This window comes from Oryctolagus cuniculus, chromosome 1 (genome assembly GCF_051225735.1).
Source record: "Oryctolagus cuniculus isolate XC-2025 breed Fujian yellow rabbit chromosome 1, ASM5122573v1, whole genome shotgun sequence".
NCBI classification, from domain to species: domain Eukaryota; kingdom Metazoa; phylum Chordata; class Mammalia; order Lagomorpha; family Leporidae; genus Oryctolagus; species Oryctolagus cuniculus.
In genome coordinates this window covers 148,625,737-148,650,489 of record NC_142867.1, presented here as the reverse complement: position 1 = coordinate 148,650,489, position 24,753 = coordinate 148,625,737, and the positions used below count along the sequence as shown (strand labels likewise).

The 24,753-nt window shown below is 46.2% G+C and overlaps 1 protein-coding gene across 16 annotated transcripts in view; it reads right to left on the bottom strand.

Annotated features, from left to right (window-relative positions):
• Nucleotides 1-251: 251 nt before the first annotated feature.
• Nucleotides 252-24,753, bottom strand: part of TLE1 (TLE family member 1, transcriptional corepressor) — a 96,484-nt gene continuing 71,982 nt past the window's right edge. For 15 of the 16 annotated variants that reach the window (XM_051846743.3, XM_051846752.3, XM_051846777.3 and 12 more), the window contains 7 exons: nt 23,831-23,907; nt 9,050-9,299; nt 6,491-6,738; nt 3,340-3,487; nt 1,931-2,081; nt 979-1,055; nt 252-863 (listed from right to left, as the gene is read on the bottom strand). In XM_051846743.3, coding sequence (XP_051702703.1) covers nt 756-863; nt 979-1,055; nt 1,931-2,081; nt 3,340-3,487; nt 6,491-6,738; nt 9,050-9,299; nt 23,831-23,907 — 1,059 coding nt within the window. In that variant the 3' untranslated portion in view covers nt 252-755. The remainder of the gene's footprint in view (nt 864-978; nt 1,056-1,930; nt 2,082-3,339; nt 3,488-6,490; nt 6,739-9,049; nt 9,300-23,830; nt 23,908-24,753) is intronic. The other variant, XM_089316218.1, reaches the window with a different exon arrangement.

Sequence of the window (24,753 nt, the reverse complement as noted above, 5' to 3'; positions counted from 1 at the left end):
GATGAAGTAATTTTAGCTTCCTAAATAAAACTGTCATTAACACACCTCTGATTATTCAGAATTCTGGTAACTCAGAAGTGCTTGATGGCTACAGCTCTAATGAAGTGGGAATCCAGGACCAAATATACTTATAAAATAGCAAATGCATTTAAACTTCTCTATAAATGGATGCACGGACTCCAGTTATAAAACCCACATCAGTGATCCCAAAACTTTGATAAAAATAATAAAGAAAGAAAAGGAAAAACCACTTATTGGTACTAAAGCCTTTACTGTAATAAACCAAATATATTTACAATTTATACAAATGTTTAACCTTCAACAAAAATACAAAAAAAAATTTTTCACAAGATGCAAAACCAGGAAACAAGTTCATCGGAGACACCACTGCTCTACGAAGGACAGAACATGAGGTGAACTGCAAGGAACAGAAAGATTATCTCACACTCGGGCAGGCGTGATTGACGGAGTGCCCAAAAGACAACAGCAGGCTCCACGGCGGCCGGCTGGTTCCGCTCCTCTGCCCTCTGTCCACATGGCCTCGGTGCTCCACTCAGTTTGGGTAGATGGCTGACCTTCTGCTGGATGGACAGACTCCTCGTCTCCTCTTCGTAGACCCAAAGTCGTGTCATGTCAAAGTCTGGAAACAAGTTTTTGTGTTTTTTTTTTCTCTTTAAAGTTACAACTTTTCTATTTCTACAAATTCAAAACATTTTGGCCCAATTCAACTATAAACGTGAAACCACATAACGTTTTCAGTAGATGACTTCATAGACTGTAGCCTTCTTGTCCCCTGAGCCAGTCACTATGTACTTATCATCCACCGAGATGTCGCAGCTCAGCACAGACGAGGACTCTTTGGACTGGAAGAGAAGACGGTGGGCATGCAATTAATGAGGAACTGCTCCCTCGGAGGCACCTTCCCTTCTCGTTTCAAAGTGATCCAACTGTGCTTCCAGGCAAGGAGCAGACACTTACCTGGAATATACTGGCTCCATAAGGAGTCCGCCAAGCATTGAGGAGGTTATCTTTTCCAGTACTCACAAACCATTTACCTGGAATTAGCAAAGGGACAGTTAGTTTCGGCAAGATTAAAATTCCTCCTGTACTACTAGCAAAGTGGATTTAATCAAACTGAGTGTTTTTAAGACACGAACTATGCTGCCCACAGGGTTGCTCTGCAATTTAAGTGGAGGTTTTTATTCTGGGTTCCTTGGTGCATTCTCTGCGCATCGTGGGTATAATCAAGGAGCCGTCAGCCTCACAGGTCACTCCCAACATGACTTGCAGCGTTACTTCCTGCACACTGTAGGCCTTCAAATACTAAATCAGTAAACCTATTCTATTTAGACTCCTTATGGTATCAACAGGTTTAGGAAGGGTTAAATGTTGAACTTGAGGAAAATGCCAGTAATGTTATATGCCGGATAGATGTGCTCAGTAAGTGGCAGCTATCCACCCATACCTTCCAAATCTGACAGCTTGCAACGCACAAGAGTATTTGCCACATGAACTTCTTCCCTCAGTATAGGAGCTGAGTGTGGGTGCAGCTAAATATTCCCTTTTCTGGTCCTGGGTTCCTGGCTTGTGGCCAGTTCACAACGACTTCCATCGATCCTGACCCATCCTTTTATAAATTTCCAGCCACTTCAGGGAAGTAACAAACTGCCCTCCACCCCCACCACAAACAAGTATGTGTCTAAGCCTTGTATTGGGCAATTTTATCGCTTGCTGACTTTTCTCAAATTAGCAAAACAGACTGAAACAGACATCACTATGCTTGGAGGGACATATTAAAACAATAGAATTATTGCATCCAGCTGCTTGCAGAACAACATTTTTTCCAGATATGATCTCTACCAGATTTTTTTTAGAAGTATTTTCCATTTAGGCCATCAGCAGCCTCCAGTTTCCTCTCTGCTCAACTCACCACAATAGGCAAACTTCAGGGAGAGCACACAGCTCTCATGGAGGTGCAGCTGGTACTTGTCAGGCTTATTCACGTGCAGGACTTCCACATTGCTGCTCTCCATGCCCACGGCCAGCCACTCCCCCGTTGGGCAGTATCCAAGGGAGAAGATCTGTGAGAAGCAGAAGCGGCTCACTGCTTATTTTGCCCAGTAAAGCAAGAAGGTAGGGGCAGTGGAGGGGCAGAGGAGGAGGGGATGGTCAGCAAGAACATAGGAAATAATCAGGCAATTCCAGGGTGTGGAGAAGTCCAGGAGACAAGGGAGCCAACCCAGACAGACCAAGTATCCCAAGCCATTATGAAACAACTGGAAAAATGTGAACGCTTACATCATAGGTGATGAAATTAAGGAACTGTTTTTAATGATAATGGTATTATTGTGTGTGTGTTTTAAAGGAGTCCTTATCGGTTAGAGACATTAACTGAAACACAGATGAAGGAAAATCTATCTGGGATTTACTTTAAAATAATATAAGGTTTAAGGGTAGAGATAACAGAATAGAAGAGATAGGATGGGTCACGTTCCTACCACTGGCCAAATGGCAGGCGCATGGGGTGTAATTCTTTACATTTTCACATATGCTTGAGCATTTTCTGAATTCTCATAATCAGTTAAGGCCAAAAGTAGTGAACTACTCATGTTAGGAAAGGAGTAGAACAGGGAAGACTTTAAGAAAATGAAATGTTAATACGGAAGTGAAATTGTATGTGTAATTGTTTTCCAATTTTGTCCTATTTTTCTAAGTTGAATTATTTTTATTACCAAAAAGCACTTTCAATGGCAAGCAAAAGAAGTCTAGATTCAAGCATTTGACATCTAAGTACTTTTCACAATTTACAAAGTTGCCATTTTTGTATTATTCTAAAACTTCACAATTACCAGGCAGCCATGAATCCCTTTTTTAAGGGATCAGTAACAAAATGGGCATCCGCCAAGATACCTCTACCTATTTTTAAATTCTCTGAGGCAGGAGAAATAAATTAACTTTTGCAGTTGTCATGATTTTCCTCTGCTCCTAGTGACATTCTGAATACTTTTCAAGCTCTACTTATATGGGAATCAAATATCCATCTCTCGCACCCACTTCAGATGGTGACAATCTGTACCAAGGGCTGCTGAAGGAAAATGTTATCTTCTCCACTGTCTGCATCCCTTCAACAAATGTATCTGTAAGTAAAGCAGCTAACATATTTCAACCTACAAGGTTTTAAAACTCACTGCAAGAATTCCAGGGATTTTGCTTGTTTGTTATAAAAAAAAAAAAAATCAGTTCTCTCAAAATGAGCCCCAGTCTGTGTGTCTGGCTACGGCCGTCATGGGATGGGAAGGACGACACATCCAGACTGCTTGTGGACCCTGGGGAAGGCACCTGTGAGGTGAAGTCGTGCTGCTGCAGCTGCCGCCCTTCGCGCAGGTCCCAGGACCTGACCGTGTTGTCCAAGCCGCCCGTCCAGAGCTTGGTGCCATCGTTAGAAATGTCAATACAGCTGGCTCCGTCTGTGTGGCCCTGGAATTGCCTGATAAAACAAACCAGATTGAATAATGATTTCCTGCCAGAGCTCAAGGTAAACACCGTTGTGTTGTTAGTTTTGGACTCGTGTGTGTGTGTGTGTGTGTGTGTGTGTGATCTCATCGCTGTCTGCTGATGTGGGAGATCAAACTAACTTCTCCCACCCCAGAAGGACAGGAACCAGCACCTGCAGCTTTGCTTTTTCTGTTGGTATGATTCAAGTGCTAAAGAAAGGGAATGTCACTGTAGGTCACTGGCCACAAGTTAAATATGTTACTACCGCTTGTTTGACAAATCCGTCTGGAAGGTAAAATTCCTCGCAGGTCTGAAAAAGTGTTTCAGTGTGAGAAGAAACTAAAGGTCAGACACACAATACCCCAACTGTATTCCTTAAGGGAACATCAAGACTGTCCTTTGACTGGGAAGGCCTGTGTCCACCGGAGAAAGGAAGTGGCCGCATTACAAGCAAGAGGCACAGAAGCCTTCTCGTTCCCATGAGTCGATCAACACTGCGATGCCTCTGTGCCAACAAAGCATGAGCTCACCTATTGACTCAATCTTGCTTTCTATGTTTGAAAGAGCCCTGCATTAGGAAATCTGGACTCCCAGAGACAAAGGGTCATGAGGGCCTCTCGACCTCAGAGGCAGAGGCGCTGGGTACAGACAAAGGTTTCACTGTTGAAGCAAACCCATGGGTACTCCAGCGAGACACTGCCTCCAACACAGCCACACGGCTGTGTTGTTTAAAGAGGAGGCTTGTGCCTCAATCCAGAAGCTCAGTCAGCTCACACGGATTTGCTGAGCAGATGCTTTGCAAAGCAACAGGCGGCACTTGCTAGGAGGGGGAGTAGTTCACTGTCATTGCCCCAACGCTGGCAGTCTGTGGAGGACAGCGGTGACTGTCCTGGCCTTGGTTCTGCAGGCCGCGAAGGAGCAGGTGGGAGAGTGGCCGGAACAGGCGAGGGAAGTATGGACCCATCCTCAGAACCAGGCGGGACCAAGCAAAGAATAAGCTGGGAATTTCAACTTGAAGAGGAAGATTTCCATGCCTTGTCTTCCTCTAGGCACCCCTTTACTATATGGCTCCTGCAGAACTCTTTCTAAAGAAAAGAGCCTGAAGAGGGAAAGCACCAGTGCTGCCCTACTTCCTGAGCCAAGGTGGGAACCAAGAGTACAGAACTCTTCCCCGACAAGCTACCTGGCCTCCCACATGTCGGATCCCACCCGGGCTTAGTCCTGCTGCCAGCACATGCTTCACACATCTCTCGGGCCTGGGACGGTCAGGCATGGCTCCACCCTTTCCAAGTGCCATGTTCCTTCCCTTCAAACAGTTCTGGAAACCCAGTAGGCACTTCATCTCACCTTCTGACTCTTTTACCTCTCAAACTCATTAAACGCTCTTCCTCCTTAGCTAAAAACACCTTTCTCTGCTGACTTGGAGCACCTGGTGGGAGTTCCCCGCTCCCTCTCGCAGAGCTCAGCACCACTGCCAGGCTCCCAGGAGGCTCAGAGACTGTTCAGAACGTGCTGGATCCCAGGAGATACCAAGGCATTCAGTAGATTCTACGCTGCCCTGTCACACAGAGCAGCTGCTGGTCACATGTGGTCAGTTCAAACGGAGACAGAGGTTTGTAAAAGTTACCCTGCCATAGCCAATAGCATTTACCTCCCAGAGCAGGGTTTCAGAACACAGACAACAGAGCCAAGTACTTGGGCTCTGACCTCAGCTCCACTACAGCCAACTGTAGTATGACCCAAGGCCAGTAACTGAATCTGCCTATGCCTCTGTTTCCTCATCTATAAAACAGGGAGAATAGCAATACAGATGTTATAAGGAATAAATGGAGTACTATTTGAAAAGCACTCAGAATTAGTATTTTGAAAGTACTATTTATTACATTGAATAAAAAAAGAAGGAAGAGGGGAAAAAAACTCACTTTTGCTAGGCTGAGGTTGAAGGGGCTTTTAGCTCTGGCTCCATTATTACATTTTCCTTGTTCTGCACTGTACAGCTAATGGCAAGAGGACAACTGTCAACAACACCCAAACATGGGGACAGAGCCTCCCTTGCTGAACAACACTCACTGCATTTCTACACAGGACACGTGAAACAGGAGGGAGCTGTGGTGATGGCTTCTACCGGCTGCCCCCTCTGGCTGCACAGGGATCTGAGCGCCCTGGAGGAGGCCAACCAAATAAGCCAGGTGCCTCAAAGCCTCAAACCGCACCCTGAACACAGATGGCTTCCAGTGAAGACGGAATGTGAAACAAGGTAGAAATCCACAATCCTTTTAGCTCTGATGATTCATTAGTGCTCAGGAATTTCCTAGAACACCTCTGGTGTGAGCACCAACTCCTGTGGCAGCAGGGACGGAAGACAGACATGAAGCCTGCAGAGCTATGCGCTTGCTGAGGTTAGAAGGGCAGATTCCAGGAAGCCAGAGACAGTGCGAGAAAGCAAGTGCCCCCCTCATTCCAGGGTGGAACCACCTCCTTGGGCGGGTCCCTTTTAGAGTTACTGAGAAACATGGACACCTTAAAACCACTTTGTAGGGGAACTCGTGGAATCGCTTACGCCCTTTTGTTCCTTCTCTGTTATCCTTTAATGGCACCGTGGAAACAAATGCCACTGTTGGCTGTGTGCACAAACAAGGATCTCATCCCGAGGGCTCGCCGTGCTCCATATAACTTCCCTAATGTCACCCCTTGGCAAGAGCCAGGACCATTTTTTAAACAAGTTTGGCATCTCTACATGTGCTGAAGAGTGGGAACACTAAGGAGATCAAGTCTTGGTGTCACTTGGGCACAGCAGCCACACTGCGACACCCCCAAAAGCAGCTGCACAGTTCTGTCTTTGCATCCTCAACACCAGCACCCAGTCCGACAGACAGCAGCTTCATCATGCCTAAGCTGAGTGCCTGGCGCAAACAGAGAGCAGTAGAGGCAACAGGAGACCTCCTGAGCCCACTACAGGAGGAGGAAAACACCCTTCCAAACCATCTTTGCTCACCTCACTAAGGTCTGGTTGTGCAGGTCCCACACGGCGATGTTGCCGTCGCTGCAGCAGGAGAAGCAGACCTTGGAATCGGGGCTGATGGCCAGCGCGTAGCAGGCGGGGGCCGAGGATGTCAGCTCTGCCTTGATGCGCGGGGTGGGAGCCGCCAGGTCCCAAATGGACAAAGTGCTGGCTTCCCCTCCCACTATGAGAGTGCAGCCATCAGGTAGCAATTTACAGGAACGGATGTAATTATCTCTGTTCTGTGAAAGAAACATAATTCAATTGCTACGATGCATTACACCAAGCAGGAACAGCACCGTGTTCCCTAACTGCTGCCTCTAGCTTTGACTTACGAGTGGTATTTCACGTGCCCCCTACCTGGGAGTAAAGCTTAGGACCTGACTGAAACTGTCACCTTCAAAATCTTAAGGGACACAAACTTGTAGGATGGCTTGGTTAGGTTTGAAAGCCGTCATAACTAGTCATGATTTCCTGGTGCAAACATAGAACTGAAACTCCCTGGGTGCAGGTTAGATGAACATTTATTCTACGAAAGAGACCCTTGTCAAAACCACTTTATAAATCATTCAACCCCTGGGACGATATTGTGGCGTAGTGGGTGAAGATGTTGCCTGAGACACCAGCATCCCACACAGTCACTGATTCGAACCCTGTATGCTCCACTTCCTATCCAGCTCCCTGGTAGTGTGCCTGGGAGAGTAGTGGGGGACGGCGCGAGAACTTGGGCCCCTGCCACCCAAGTGGGAGACCTGGAAGAAGCTCCTGGCTCCTGGCTTATGCCTGGCCCAACCCTGGCTGTTGCAGCTCTTCTCTATGTATGTGTCTCTCCTCTCTAACTCTTTGAAATAAATAAATAAATTTTTAGAAAGAAAAAATAAATCATTCATCCCTTCACTCTCCATTATTTACTAGTGAGAAACTGCAGACTCACTGTCTATGGTTTGGATTTCATTACTCTTAAAGGCTACAAAACGCTGCACTGTGTCTTCATTAGCAGGAAGGATGCTTATCTAAGAATTTAACAGAGCTACTTTCTCAAGCTATAACAGGGCTGCTGTCACATTTAACCCTGTCCAACACAGAAGTCACAGAAACAGAGAAAAGAGGGCATCTCTCCATCCACACTGTTCCTATGAGAAGAGGAGGAGGGACACAACCTGAGCGCACCTTCAGAAAAAGGGAATGCTGTCTTCCAACTTCAACCCAAAGGAACAGAGCTGAAGTTTGTACTCTGTAGCAATGGCCCATCTTCCAAAGATTAGAAAAAACTTTAAGCATAAAATTCTACTTCCACTATTACAGAATATTGGGCTGTTTTTAAGTACAAGTCTCACTAACGAAGATGTTTGTAAATTATCTGATTTCTAAAAATTACAAAGGGGCCAGTGTCGTGGAACAGCAGGTTAAGCTACCAACTGCAAAGCCGGCATCCCATATCAGAGCACTGGTTAGATTCCCGGATGCTCTGTTTCCAATCCAGCTCTCTGCTAAAGCATCTAGGAGAGCAGAGGAAGATGGTCCAAGCACTAGGCTCCTGCACCCACATGGGAGACCTGGATAGAGTTTCTGTCCCCTGGCTTTGGCCTAGCCCAGCTCCAGCCATTGTGACCATTTGGGGAGTGAACCAGTGGATAGAAGATCTCTCTGTCTTTCCCTCTGTCTCTGACACTCTGCCTTTCAAATAAATAAATAAATCTTTAAAAAATTTTTACACAAATAACTACCCTCAAAAAGTCTTTGTGCTTCAAAAACCCTGTCACTCTGCTTTTTGGAAAAACTTTCTGGAACTCCTGTGCTTGTCAGGCGGGCAGCAGGTATGTGGCACCAAGTGCAGCAGTGGAGGTCAGGCCCACACCACGGGTCAGGGCAGGCAGCCATGAGTCTGCTTAGGGCCAATGGTATGTGGTCTGTAAATGCTGGGTTACACCTGAGAGACAGGAACTTGTCCCTGTATCTGGGATGACCCTGAAATATGCACAACACGGTACAGGGACCATGAAAGCATTCTCGTGGCTCCTGTTCTCCTGACTACTGCCCTTATTTTTTGCAAGGTGACCCTTTCACCCTTTCCTGAAGTTAAGGTCATAAAACCCAACCAGCTGTCCCAGGGCTCCCTTAAAAACACAGACCCTGTTCAGAATGGTTTTTATGCCATGTTATCCAATGTTTACTAGGCAATGTTTATCTGAAGGATATAGGGAAATTAAAGTAGATTGCAGGGATCAGAGTCCAGGCATGGCCATACTTGGGCCCACTAAATGGGAAAATTCAGCATGATACACACCCACACAAGGAGAAATTCTGTAAGCCACCAGACAGTGTTTAAAACAAGAAATCCACCCACTTTGAAATGTAACCACTGCAACAGCAACAAATGCAAGCTTCAGGGTTATAGGAGCAGGCTGGGTGGGGGAGCCAAGTAACTAACACAGGAAACAGAAGGGGCTTCCATTTCCTCATAATGGGAATAAAACCCGGGCCTGGACAGTTATTTCCTTATTGAGTCTCCAGGGAGAAATTACCCCCATGCACCAGTTCCTGCTCACTCACCAGACAGTCGAGCTGCGAGACGGGGCTCTTGTTGCCAGGGTGGCTGATGTCCCAGACCTTGACGCAGCCCTTGCCGCCCGTGTACACGTGCCTCGTGGGGTTGCTGATCGTCACGGCGCACACCACCTCCCCGTGGTTGAGGGTGTTGATCTGGCGAGCGTGTCGGGGGATCCCAGGTCCGATGAGGGCGTCGGGGGGGAAGGGGACTGGCTGCATCTGGCCGTCTGCAGTCACATGGAAGGAGTATGCACTTTTGGAGAGGGGACAATTGGAAAGAAAACAGAAGACTCATTTATCATAAAGGAAGTGTTTAGGACCTCGGCACTGCTCTAAGGGAAACACAGAGAAAAGCAAAGTTTCCTTTTGAAATCTGTACATGGTGAAGTATTTACAATGCAATAAATTAAAAGTAAACAGAATCCACAGTGTACCAAAAGACACCTATGTTGAACTATATTTTTAGAATTTTTTTAAGATTTAAAAACCGTGCTAACCCATTCTATGAAGCACCCCTTCAAATCCCACTGTAAAACATTTAACGTGCTTCCAAATTAACATAAAATAAGTCCTTCCATGTACCTTGTATAATCATGTGCTTTCTTAGTATAATTTAGAACAATTATTGTCAGTGCCTAAGATAGAGCTCCTAAAACGCACAATAATTATATAAATAGTATATTTCAATGTTAACAAACAAAAGAACAGTTTTCCAAACACATCAGTTTAAGGCTTGGGCTTAAAGTCCCTTTTCCATAAGCAAGAGAAAGTAAGATTCTCCCACGTCCAATAGCTTTGTGACCGGGATTTACATCCCAACAATTCCCTTGACTACCTTGGCCGTGATCCTTGGAGATTTTTCTAAGGCACTGAGCTCCCAGCTAAAACACTACTCTTCCCAGGTTCCCTTCAGCCAGGTGTTCCCAAATTCTGACCAACAGCCTAAGCTCCCGGATGGCAGTTTGAGGAAATTCTTCATTTAGAAGGGAGGGAGGAAAGGAAGGGTATGGGAACTCTGTGTACTTTCTGCTCAATTTTGCTACAAACCTAAAACTGTTCTAAAAAATAAAGTTTATTAATTAAAAAGAAAGGACATGGCCGTCCTCTTTGCTTCGTCCTTCCTTCCACCTGAACTATAAGCAACGTGAGTGGAGATCCTGCAGCCCTGTTAGGCTACCAGGTTACTCTGGAAATGGAATCAAGTGCTGAAGGAGAGAACAGAAAGTGAGGAAGCAGAGAGGCCCCTGTGACATAATGGAGCTGTGATATTTTCCTCTTGTCTGCAGGGAGCCATTGTCTTTTACGAGAGAAATAAATAAATTCCCACATTATTTCAGCTATCATTTTCTTTCCCTGTTAAATACAAATGAACCTATTCCTAGTTGTATACTTCCAGTTCCACACCAAAACTCTAAAGATTATTTTTTAATTCCAATGGACTAAATTATCATTTAAACTCCAAAAGCTAATACACTGCAGTCCTTTTAAAAAGTGCACAAAGAAAAGGCACTTTGTAAACAGAACAAAAGAGCTAAAACTCTTATTCCATATCCCATCTGACACAATAACATAACCCCCACTCTGAACACCACTACTTTTGCTTTCCTCCCTGAGACATCACTAAGAAATCTAGAAGCTCAAACCATCAACAATAAATAAAGTATGTACTGTTTCCTACTTCCCATAACCCCCCAAGATGAGTCTGGGCCCTTTCTGGAACTTGTCACCCACACCCTTACATTGTAAACACCATGAGTATTGCCACAGAGTTTAATTTTCATTCTAATAGTAACTTGGATTTTGTAAAACATCTTAGCAGGCACAAAATTGAAAGTGATACAAGAGATTAGGTCTCCAGTAGCCTGCAATTAAAACTCACTTTAGCTTGACAATAAAATATATGCTATTATTTTGCTTGTGTAAAAGCAAAATAGCAAACACAAGAAGGACATTTAAACTGCAAAGGACATGATCTTAGAAGCCTGTTATCTCCTAAACTGGCTTCAAGAACTAATATTAAATGGCTATTTGGCCCAAATGCTTAATATTAATATGATTAACTGAGCATGTATCATGAGAACATGTCCAGGGAATTAAAACATATGCAAAACAATAAAGCTCAAAGCCCTCACCTCACACAATCTCTAAAGTTCCTAGTTTTCATCCAACAAGATCCTTTGGGGGTACTTAGCAAGGTATCAAATCCACTGAAACTTTAACATACACACATTCTAGTCAGGTGCACAGGAACCTATGCTGCTTAGGAGGGGATATTTGGAGTTGTAATCAAGTAGCATTTTGTGGCCTGTGAAGGCGAGACCACAGAAAAGTGAAGGTTTACATCTACTCACTGCGAACCATTTCTGAACTCTGAAGGAGTCTTTAAGACAAAGTCTAATTTCAGACTATGTGACTCAGATGTCAGGTGCCATGACCTGGGTCTAAAAGTCTAACAAACGGGGCCAGCATTGTGGCGCGGGAGGCCAAGCTGCTGCCTGCGACTCTGGCATCCCATACAAGCGCCAACTGGAGTCCCAGTTCCTCCACTTCTGATCCAGCTCCTTGCTAATGGGTCTGGGAAAGCAGCATTTGTACTTGGGCCTCTATATCCATGTGGGAAACCAGATGAAGTTCTAGGCTCCTGGCTTTGGCTGGGCCAGCCCCAGCCATTGTGACCGTTTGGGGAATGAATCGGTGGATGAAAGGTATCTGTTTCTCCCTCTCTCTGTAGTTCTGCCTTTCAAATACAATAATGATAACAATAATAATAATCATCATAAATAAAAGTAATACGAATACCCAGGTGATGCTAAAGAAATGACAAGTGAGTTTCTATAAAATAAAGCAATCAAGCTGCCTCTATTTCATAAGAATGGTGTTGGAAAGTGGAGCAGGGATCCACTTCCCAGTGCTCCTTGTGGTGTGAGAGAAATGGCACGTGTGAAGGTCAGCTTCCCTTTGTGTGCTCTCAGGTGGACACCTGCAGATAAGCCCAAGCTTTCTTTAGACGCCTTTTCAGCAATCCCAGATTCTCAGGAGTGGGGTATTATTATTATTATTTTTTTTTTGACAGGCAGAGTGGACAGTGAGAGAGAGAGAGAGAGAGAAAGAGAGAGACAGAAGTATTTTAAATTTTCCTTCCCCTGGAACCCAGCTTCTTACAGAGTTAAATGAACCAGATTAAAACAGATGCACACAACACAGACAGGAGATCTGTGTACAGGTCTTTGGAAGACACCCACTTCTCTCCCAGGTGGCCGTGTGCAGGAGGCCTGTGATTATCATATGGAGGCAATTTTAAATTGATTCACAGTGTGAGCAGCCGCTGCCCGAAGCTGTGAACATCGTCCACCCTGGGGGAAACCCATATGGATGTTAATACATCAGTCACAGAGGGCCTGGGGGAAGCAGGCGCTGCCTGCAGTGCTGGGAACCCAATCAAAAGAACAAACCAGGATGGGATAGGGAGGGACAAGAAGGAAACAAGAGGAGCAAATGAGACCCATTCGAAGTAGTCATTCAGTGCTTCTTCAAGAAAGGGCCACATTGATAGCTGGCACATCATGATTTCAGAAGGAAACTTACCTTCTCTACTGACCTCTCTCTCCTTCCCTCCCTCTCCCTCCTTCCCTCCCTCTCTGCTTTTCAAATAAACAACAAAAAATTTAACATAAACTTGTTATTAAAATATTCTGAAATCTATGCATATGAGAAGTCTTCAAAATGTTCATGAACAATGTATATTAATAACACATTGTTGGCCAGCGGCCGTGGCTCACTAGGCTAATCCTCCGCCTGCAGCACCGGCACCCCAGGTTCTAGTCCCGGTTGCTCCTCTTCCAGTCCAGCTCTCTGCTGTGGCCCGGGAAGGCAGTGGAGGAGGGCCCAGGTCCTTGGGCCCTGCACCCGCATGGGAGACCAGGAAGAAGCACCTGGCTCTTGGCTTCGGATCGGTGCAGTGCGCCAGCCACAATGTGCTGGCCATAGTGGCCACTTGGGGGGTGAACCAATGGAAAAAGGAAGACCTTTCTCTCTGTCTCTCTCTCTAACTCTGCCTGTTAAAATAAAAATAAAAAATAACACATTGTGCATGAGTTTCAAACTCTTTTACACAAAAAACATTTTAATTCTATTTTCCCACTAACATTCTAAAGTACCCTCATATACGGTATGACTGCTCTCCAGAAGCTCAAACAGAAGGGAAATTCATCTGAGGTACTGACGATGAGTCAGCATGCTGGCTGCTCTCAGTGACTAGAAGGACACAAGTGGATCTTCTGGGGCACAGGACCTGCTCCGTTCCTTGATCCAGGCCTGGTTAGGCAGGTGGGTGTCCTTGGTGAAGGTGCTGAGCTAGCAACACGGTTCCTGTATGTTCCGGTGTCACACATCAGTTCTCCATTTTTAAAGTTTAGAAAGTTAGGAAAGTTAAAGGGGTGGCTCCAAACCAATTCACACATCAGATTAGGTCCACAGCCAAGTCTAGAGCCCCGACTCTAGTGCTAAATGGAACTCAGTGGGTGGGCATCTGGCCTAGCAGTTAAGATGCCCACGTCTCACAGTGGAGTACCTCGGCATAATGCCAGGCTCTAGCTTCTGTCTCCAGCTTCCTGCTAATGCAGATCCTGGGAGGCAGCAGAAATTGTTCAAGTGATGGGGTTCCTACGACCTACGTCTAAGACCTGGTTTGACTTACTGCCTCCTAGCTTTGGCCTCACGTGGTATTGGCCATTGCAGACATTTTTGGGGAGTAAGTCAGTGGGTGAATATTCTCCCTGTCTCTCAATTCAATTAATTTTTAAAAACCGGACCTCAGATGTGGAGTCCAGGCTCACCAGCTACACGAGCTATGGTCTCACTAACCGGTCAGTCAGAGATTTATTATGTGTCTGTTTCTTGATCCATTAGACAGAAATAATTATAATGTAAGGGTCACCTTATAATAAAACAGAAAGCTGTTGTGAAGATTAAGAGAGATACCAGCTACAAAACACTTAACAGAGAGCCTGACACTGGCAGCAAGTCTTCGGGAAATGACACCATCACTGTAGAAGTACTATGACTCTTTTTTGTTGTTGTTGTTTTTGTTTTTTTGTTTAAAGATTTATTTATTTAATTATTTTTTTAAACTTTTATTTAATGAATATAAATTTCCAAAGTACGATTTATGGATTACAATGGCTTCCCCCCCATACCGTCCCTCCCACCCACAACCCTCCCCTTTCCCACTCCCTCTCCCCTTCCATTCACATCAAGATTCATTGTCGATTATCTTAATATACAGAAGATCAGCTTAGTATATATTAAGTAAGGATTTCAACAGTTTGCTCCCACACAGAAACATAAAGTGAAAAATAATAGATGATTTTTTTTAAATGATGATGAAATCAGATCAGACCTATTGTCATGTTTAATCCCAGTGAGAGTCAAGTACTATGACTCTTAAGAAACAGAAAGCGAGGACCCTGAATCAAGGCCTCTAATCTCAACCCATGGTAAGTGTGCAGCTGCCAAAAGGGAGGAAGACGCAGAGCGGGAATAAGGAAAGCAGGAGCTCACGGCTAGGCAAGGAAAGCCCACAATTCATAATACATAAAAGGTGAGGGTGGGGGAGATGGCACTTGGCAAGCCTTGAACCTAAGTCCAAAGAGGAAAGAAAGACATTAGGGTAAGACTGGGGCAGAAGGAATGAGTCCTTGGACTCCTTGCTAAGGGCTACGCAGCAAATGAACAGCCCCTCAATCTGAGAAGGCCTTGGAACGGTGTCTAGCCCAAACTCTGCTTCTAGAATCAAACAATCAGAAACATCTCTAATTCTCAAATTTTGTTGCACTGAAAAGAAGAAAACCCACTGGACTTCTTTAAAAACTGAATGAAGAGGCCAGAGTTGTGGCACAGCAAGTTAAGTTACCACCTGCGACCCTGGCATCCCATGAGTGCCTATTCGAGTCCAGGCTGCTCCATTTCTAATCCAGCTCCCTGCTAATGCATCTGGGAAAGGCAGCAGAAGATGGTGAGAGTGGCTGGACCCCTAACCCCACAAAGGAGATCCAGATGGAGTTCCTGGCTCCTCTCTCTCTCTTTTTCTTTGTCATTCTCTAATTCTGCCTGTTAAATAAATAAATAAATCTTTAAAAAAATTTTTTTTGAGTGAAAGCAAAACTCATTCAGAGCAATGGACTCCTTATTTACTGGACACCAGAGCAGAGGCAAAGAAAGTAAAAGGGAAGCATCCCCACTGGGACTCCTTGCAGCAGTGGCAGACTGGAGAGCGAGACTGTGCCCCGAGAAACAGGTTGTTCTTCCCGGCAGCCTGGCTTCTGTGAATAAGACAATGCTATGTTCTGCGACCAGAGGAAAACAGGTGTTTACAGAGGGGCTGGTTTGCTGGAAATAGCTAGAAACTGCGTGGCAGAACCAAGTAAACAGTCACAAAGAACCACAAAGCCCGGGGATAAGGGCTGCAGCCAAGATGTGAAATGTCTGGCTGGGACAAGCTGCACCAAAATATCCGATCCTCTCAAAAGCCTTCAAGCTCTGTGGGTCCATGAGCCCCTCTACAATTCAGTGTCAGGACGTCTTTTTTTTTATTAATATTTTATTGATTTATTTGACAGGCAGAGATACAGAGAGGGAGAGACAGAGAGAAAGGTCTTGCACCCTGGTTTATTCCCCAAATGGCTGCAATGGCCAGAGCTGGGCCAATCCAAAGTTAGGAGCCAAGGGCTTTTTCCAAGTTTCCCACACAGGTGCAGGAGCCCAAGCACTTACATCATCTTCCACTGTTTTCCTAGGTGCATCACCAGGGAGTTGGATTGGAAGTGGAGCCAGGATATGAACTGGCGCCCATATGGGATGCCAGTGCCACAAGCAGAGGCTTAGTCCACTATGCCACAGCACCAGCAGTATCAGGAAATCTTATTTGATGTGACTCAAAACTCCTGGACACAAGGGACAGGAGGCCATCCTCCTACAAGATCACACTGTCACATCTCCAAGGGGCACACACACTGTTCCTCCATGCTGAGAACAGCACTGCTTCCATCTCAAACACAAGTTGCTTTCTCCTCCTGCCCTGCCTGCCACCCACTGCCCAGAAAGGACACTTCTCCTCCAGGGTCCCAGCTCTTCCTAGGAATCTCTGCCATAGAATTCATCACACTGCCTTTGCCCTCTGAGTGCTATGGGGACTAGTGGAATGACCTCACCAGCCGGCATACGGCTGGCACTTGATCAATGGATCAGAACATCTCAGCTACCATTACCTAATCACCTATAAACAGAGACACGAAGAGTCGCAAGCTAAAACAAGAAGGTGGGCAGTCCTCTCACCGTCTGGCTTCCGCTAGCCAATCTCTACCAAGGAATGTGTAGCAATGGCACTGAGAGTCGCTAGGAGATGGTATCAACACTCCCCAGAAGGAAAAGGCAGTCCCTAGGGGCTGGCTGATTTACACTACAACAAAAGCAACCACGGTAGCAGAGTGAAACCCACGGCTTCTCCTCAGCCAGTTCAGTCCAGCAGATGCCAGACCCTACCCCCAAAGCACGCGGTGGCAGAAGTGATCCCAGGCTGCATGGAACATTCTCCATCCTGCACCTGGGCACCGTAAGGTAAGACTCAAACAGTATAAAAAGTGAAGAGACACTGGGTAAAGTTTCCATTTAGTCACACCAAGATGTACTTACCCTATTGGATTTATTTGGGTCTTACTTCCCTATTTTTTACAATGTTCCCTGACAAAATTTAGCCAATGGACGGAACAGCTGAGGTATGGGGTAAATGGAGCAACACAGGGAAGTGTTCCAAGAAAGTTGTGAAATGCAATATATATGTAACCTTTTGTTATCACATCACTGGAGCTCACATCCTAGGAGGTAGCTCACCAGGGAATGAGGCACAGGAGATAACTGGCCCACGACCATCCAGCTACTAAGCACTAGAGACTACACTCCAGGTCAGGGCAACTCAGCACAGAGTGGTACTCTTAACCTTCACCTTGGTCTCCATGTTACCACTTGATGTTGCTACCTGGACAGGAACAATGTGGGACCATCATGAAGGAGCAAATCACATTACACATAAGCAGCATCAGGCCAGTCAACAGTGATCACTGTGGTTCATGACATAGCCCAGAGTCCAGAAACCTGGGCACAGGGGACCTTGAAATCTAGGGCACACAGCTCCTCCTAAGATTAATGAGAACTGTAGAAAGCATGATTTTTGCAGGATACTCATAGCCTGAAAACTAAGAGTGCTAGTAGCTGGGGTGGATGGTGGTATGGGAGTCACAAGAAAATCAAACTTTATTCTTTCTGAAGAAGAAAACAGGTCCTTCGGTGTACACAGGAGTCTTCAAAAAGTTCATGGAAAAAGGTATATTATGAAAAAACTGCATGAATTTCAAAACTGTTTGCATCAGAATAAATTATCTCTTGATTCTATTTTTCCACTAACTTTTAAAAATCCTCTCAGATTTTATCACCTGTTGGTGTGCAAAATCACCCTCTGCAAATAGAATAATAAAGCTTACTTTAAACATTTTTTTTAAAGTCTGCAAACCTAACCCATATATCTAAAAAGCTGTTACTACTGTTAAGATTTTTTCCAGCTTAGCATCCCAGTGTCTTCCCAAACAGCACATAGGCAGATGAGAGTTAGATTCCTCTCTCGTTTGGAAGGATTTCACATTTTGACATCAACAGAGAGGGCTTTGTTAACAACTAAATTACAAGCAGACTGTGCTTGGCATTGTGGTGCAGCCAGTTAAGCAACAGCCTGTGACACCACAGGCACCTGTTTGAGTCCCAGCTGCTCCATTTCCAATCCAGCTCCCTGCTAACACGCCTGGGAAAAGCGGAGGAAGATGCCCAAGTACTTGGGTCCCTGCCACCTTACATGGGAGACCCAGATGTAGTTCTTAGCTCCTGACTTTGGCCTACCATAGCCATGGCCGTTGAGGCCATTTGGTGAGTGAACCAGTAGGTGGAAGATCCCTCTGTCTCTCCCCCTATCTCTGTAACTCTATCTTTCAAATATACAAATAAATCTTTAAAAAAATTACAAGTAGAGAACTTCAAAGCAGTGGCAAGGGAGACTTTTGTTTCCTTATTTAGTTGAACACATTTTTCCTTTTTATAAAAGGCAAGTATGAAAGCCTTCCATCATCAGTCACAAATTTCCAAATTTCTACTCATGCTAGGGCAGGAACAAGGCTGTTATGCAACACCCAGGTACTAAATGAGAGACTCCTGGAAAAAAAGTACAAAATGGCTGTTTCAAAGCTCAATTCAAAAATTCCAGCAAAATAACCACCTGCTACAGACAAACATGAGCATGATCCAAGCAACAAATACACAAAGAACATTTATATCTTATCCACTGACAGTCATTCCTGAAGAGATGAAGAGGGAGAAGTGCTGAAAGGAAAGATAACCATAGATTAACATAACTGACATCAAAAGCAAAAGGCCTCATATCTCAATATCATCTCAAGGAATTATTTACACATTCCCAGATCATCAAAGTACAGAAAAACAAAAGTTAAAGGGAGCTGGTGTTGTGGTGTAGTGGGTAAAGCCACTGCCTTCAGTGCTGGCATCACATATCGGTGCCGCTTCCAGTCCTGGCTGCTCCGCTTCTGATCCAGCTCTTTGCTATGGCCTGGCAAAGCAGTGGAGGATTGCCCAAGACCTTGGGCCCCTGTACCCAAATGAAGACCTGGTTTCAAATTGGCCCAGCTCCGGCCACTGCAGAGTGAATCAGCAGATGGAAGACCTTTCTCTCTCTGCCTCTGCCTCTCTGTAACTCTACCTTTCCAATAAATAGATCTTTAAAAAAAAAAAAAAAAATTAAACTAAAAGCCACAAGGCATAATGAGGCATTGAGTAGGCCTGACGTTTTCAGCAATTAATGATGCAAATAAACAAGCAAGCTCCCAGATACCATTGTGATGGTTATTTCCATGGGTCAGCTGAGCGAAGGGGTGCCCAGATAGCTGCTGAAACACCGTTCCTAGGTATATCTAGGAGAGTGTTAAAGAATTTGAATCAGCAGATAGAGTAAGAAGATCTGCCCCTCAATGATGAGCATCATCCAATCCCGAGGGCCTAAGCATTAAAAAGGTGGAGGAAGGTGTAAGGTTGCTGTTTGCCTGACTGAGATACCAACATCTCCTACTCTCTGGACATGGTGGCTACTCCTGGTCCTCAGGCCTTGGACTCAGATGGAGCCACATGACCAGCCTTCCTGGGCCTCCAGCTTGTAGATAGATGGTAGACCGGGGGGCTTCTCAGTCTTTGTAAGATGTGAACTGATCCCTCAGGCTCCTGCACCTGACTGGCCGTTTCTCTGGAGAACCCTAATTCATCTACTACGTAACAAGGGGGGCTGCGTTCATTTCCAAACCCACTAATTAAACCAGCCGGGGAATCTGGACAGGATGAAAGACCAGGGACAGAAAAGGCGGAAAGAAGGGGGAGCCCCGGCCATGAAGCGGCCTCTTGGCCAGAAGCCTGGGATGGTTTCCAGTCACCGCTGCAGAACATGTTTTCCTAAGAGGCAATTTTATCCCAAATGCGGTTAAGATTTTCTTTTCCCTTTGGGCTCTAAATACAAAAAGGTACTTTAAAGATTTATTTAAACACTAAACAAGTGGGTAGAAGGTTTCTGAATTACATGTCTGGCATTAAAACACAGGGTGAAGGAACCTGGAACTAACCTAGAATCTTCAGCCAAACTATTATTAGTCTGAGTTATTACTGACCTCTAGGTGCTATGATTCAAGGCAAGTAGAGAACAGCCCCCAGATGTCCTGGGGAGGAAAGAAGTGCTCTGGGGCCAGAGAAACGTCTAAACCGAACTCCCACATTTCTCTACCGGTGCTCTCCACAGAGCTCAGGGGAATCCATTTCCTAAAACTAAAACTGAATTCGAGTTAAGCTGACTGAACAATACCAATTAAATCTAGCCTTGAGGGCTTGAAAACAAAGAGTGAGTTCTTATAAACCAACACTACTTAACTCAAGATGCAAAAATATGAGCCTCCTTTTGAAGAGGATGAGTCACGGGGACCCCTCTCCCCCCAGTTCAGCCGAGCACTTGTTTACTGGGTGTCTCTGCTCCAGGGGACAAGGGCAGATCAGAAACCACAGCTCTGCTGGGGAGGAAGGCGGAGGAACGAGACATGTATGCACAATGACAATTCCCAGGCAATCTGTGAGAAAGTAGCACAGGCATTACAAGATGCTCCTGGAGAGACCGCGCGGACAGGCAGGCATCTGCAGAGCTTCACCCACAAGGCAGCCATGAGAGAGGGCTCTGAAGGAGTTCAGGATGTGTTCTCCCCACAATCACTGCTGATATGCCCCTTTGGCGTGTAGATGGTTTTGCACTGAAGACATTTGAGAAATGAGAGATGTGGGGGGTTTTCTGCATAAGCACAAGTTATAAAATTTCCCACAAGAAGGTGCCCTCCCTGTAGCAGGCAGAGAACAGCATATAAGCTGTCTGCTCTGGCCATTTCTTTGGGTATCTATTTCCTGCAAAGAAGTTTACCTTTCCTACAGATCATTACTAGGCTGTGTGCTCCCCTCCTCCACATGCCTAGGCTGTAGGTCTCAGCTCTGCAAGGATGGCAGGCAGGCGACCATCTAGATCACAGTGAGCAGGTGATGCAGGAACCTGGCCTCCTGCCACACAACATAGGGCCAAAGCAATGGACAGATTCAACCAGAGAGAAGCCTTGTGGTGAAAGGAAGGTCTCTGAATATCTTAAGAGCTGCCCAGGGGATGATGGATGAGCAGTGTGCTGTGGGGTCTGGGGTGGGAAGGAACCAAGATGGATGGTAAGAGCTCCTGAGAGACAGATTTCAGCTCCAGGCTGGTAGAGCATGCACAGAGCCACAGAAAATGCACTGCTGGGGACAGCAGCGGGCGCTCATCTCCAGGCACTTGTGGTCAGTGGCAGAGTTGCTTGGCAAGGCTACCGAAGTAGACATGAACGACAGTCCCTTTATACCAAGGGGACTTTATATTAAGGAGACTTCAAGGTACCACCAGCCCCAGCTGAACTTTTCTGGCTCTAATCCTCTTAGGAAGCACTTGTCGCCCTGCATATGAATCCTCATGCTTGCTCTCGCTCCGCTCTGTGCACCATGCATGCTGTCCCCACTACGTGCAGTGGCCACCCCTCCTGCCCCTGGGTGCTGATGCATTCATCTCCTCCTGAATGTGCCTCACCCCAACAAGTCTCAATCAGCCTAGTTCTGGTCACTTCTTTCCATTCTGCCTGCCACCCACTGCTCTGCTGCTACAGCGCTTATCACAAGTTTAACCCCAGTCACACCACTTTACTGGGGCACGCTGAGCATCGGCAAAAAAACTGCCACACTGTTCCCACTCCAAAGCTGCAGACAGCCTTCCCGCCTTCTACTCACCCTGCCCAAACATGTGTGACCTGCACCTGTTCCCCTTACCCAGACACAGGGCTGCACAGTCTGCAGGGGCATGAGCAGTCAGAAAGACAAGCCCTTAAAAACTTAACATTGTAACCAAAAAAAAAAAAAGCCATAAACAAAAATCAGGACATGTTTATTGTACATTTCAGAAGAACTGATCTTTGATGGGAAAACACCATCAGTGGTTTGAGAAGCATTGCCTCAGGCGTTATCACTTTTCTCAATGATGAAAACAGCAAGTCCTTGTCACTCCCCCTCTTCGTGGAGGAACGACACAGGACCCCGCGCTGTTCTTTTGTCTGCTCGGCCCTCCCCGAGTTTGCTGCTGGTCCTTCCCGGGTTGGCTGCTGTCCCTCCACCTCCGTGGAGGGGCGGGCCCCCCTGCCACTTTCCCCACTTCCGCGGGGGAGCAGCACACCGCCGGCTGGCTCTCTCGGGGGCTGCACACGTGTTCCCCTTAGATGTTCCTGGTGCATGTTGTCGCTCTCCTCCTTTATAGTCCTCTTCCACCAATCCCAACTCTGCTACCCACACTCCGAGTACGCTGCTCTCCTCCAATCAGGAGCAGGTCCTGCTGTTTATTGGTTGAACTGGAGGCAGCTGTGTAGAAGCTGTTTCCTCCTCTCCCAGCGCCATATTGTGGGAGAGCAGATGCATAGAATAAGTCTTAATCGAGTAACTTAGTCTAGTCCGAGTTGCTCCCCACAGTCCTCTCATAAAAATTAATGGACCGGGATGGATGCTGCAGCACAGTGGGTAAAGCCGTCACCTGCAACACTGGTATCTCATATGGGCACCGGACCTGCAACACTGGTATCTCATATGGGCACCGGTTCAAGTCCCGGCTGTGCCACTTCTGATCCAGCTCCCCGCTAGTGCACACCAGCCTTCTACACCAACAGTGTCATCTACTGCTCTGTCCACCACTTCCTGACTGTCCCCCACATCACCCTTGAGTTGGGCTCCTGACGGTCAGACAGAACGCCAAACCTCTGGCTCTTGAACCCAGCTCTCCGTAAAGGTCAGTTAAACATAGCTGTTTTTGCCTGTTGTTCCCCAAAAGAAGTATCAGTTACTATTAATATTGCTTCTTACTGTGACTTTCCTATTTGCTCATTATCTGTCATCAATCAGGAGAGCACACAACAGCTACAATGCAACCACAGATAAAACAATACCTGTACATGCCCTCAGGATACCCCAGGCAGAAAGTAGGAGCCATTCCCAAGAAAACACCTATAGTGCCTAAGTAGCACCTCACAAGCACGTGTCAGGAAGAGACCCATTAGATAAGTGAATATTTAGCAACAACTGTCCCTGACCCCAATACTGCTCTCCACTGGGTCTACATGTCTAGATGTCACCTAATACACTAATGTAATACCCAAAGTGACACACAGACAAAAGCTGGAAGCAACCACATGAAGGCCTGGGGTATGACAAAGATACGCTGTGGGCCTACGACGTGTACCATCAGTACCTCAATTTGGAAAGTCAAGAATATTCGAAAAAGCCTTCTGCCATTTTCTATCTTAGGAAAAGACGAAACAGACCCTCTATTTCAAATTCGCTTTATATAATGCCTGAGACTTTTAGGAATTCTTTGAAATCAAGCAAGCTTCTAATTCCTCAAATTATAGAAAAGCAAATGATTTTTTAAAGCGACCCAGGAAGAATAACCAACTGGGTTTTTGTCAAATTCTGAATGCTTGTGTGCCCTCTAATCCATCTGTGCTGCTTCCCCACAAAGCCACTTTGCTTTTGATAGTTCGAAACTTCTCAGGGTGTTAAGACACTACCGAAACAATATGCGGGGTCAACCCGGGAGGCTGGCAGCCAGTAGAATCCACCCTTTAAACAACTCATTTCCACCAAAACAAGGAAAAGGTGGCACTGAGCCCAGGTACCAGGATGACACAATCAGATCTCCACCATCTGAACGGTTTGTGACAACTGACTGCCCAGAGTACAGCTCTGAACATCCCTGGTGGCCACCCTCCAGCCACCTGGCAGGCAGAGCCGCTCTCTGACGCAAGGTCAGGCAAGGAGGCCCCCCCACCGCCAGCCCTTTCCTCTCCTGGACCTCTTGTCCAGCAGCTTCCCTCTCAATACCTGAACGCACAAGATCACCTGCAGTGAGCCGACAGAGTGGGACACCTCCACGCTGCCTATTTATAGAAAGAGCTAACCCAACTCAGGAAAAGCCACCAGCATCTCCTTGGAAACGCCCAAGCTCGTGCTCCCTCTGGGATTCTGGTCTGCCAACCCCCACGACTGAGACACTGCCTTTGAAACCAACGACAAGTCACGCCCAGAGGTACTTACGGTTTTCCCCCGGGGATTCCCGCCAGGTTTGGAGGGATGGTGGGGACTCTCATGTGAGGGGGCGGATCAAAGCCAACCTGGAAACAAAAACAAGGCAGGCCTGACTCGGTCTGTGCAGGGCATGCATTCTGGGAACATCAATAAAGGCTTGTCATTAGAAACTCATACACCGGAAATATAAACCAGAACAGCAATGTGTCCTAGCGTTAAAAAAAAAAAAAAAAAAAAAAAAACCACCAGAAGTAACATAAACAGCCCTAAATACTACAAGATACACATCTTCTGGGGGAGGCAAAGAAGTGTGTGATCTATGTGTGTGCTGAGAACCAGCTCCCCACGCCAGGCTGAAGATGTTTTGCTTTGCCTAAGTAAGTTCAGAGAACAATATGTGGTCTAGGGGCCAGCTCAGGCTGCGGTCAGTCAAGCTGCCAACTGAGACACCGGCATCGCACATCACAGTGCCAGCTGGAGTCCTGGCTGCTCCCTCTGGATCCAGCTCCCTGCTAACAGCCTGGGAAGACAGCAGAGGATGACCCAAGTGCTTCAGTCCCTGTCACCCACATGGGAGACCCAGTTGGAATTCTAGGTTCCTGGCCTCACTCTGGCCAAGCCCCAGCCGTTTCAGCCATTTGAGGAGTGAGCCAGCAGATAGAAGATCTTTCTATCTCTCCCTCTGCCTTTCAAAAAAAAGAAAAAAAGTCCAAGTGATTCCTCAAGTATGGCACCACAGATACTCAGGACCAGCCTGTTTTTTTCTCTCCTGAGGCTATCTTGACGTGATGAACATTGAAGAATGTCTACCAGTATCGGAGGTCTCGACCTCCTAAGTGCCAGTAGCTTCCCCTAGTTCTGATCATTAAAAATGTCTTAAATACTGGGTGCTGAAACACAGCCAGATGGAAATAGCATGTCATATTAGTCCT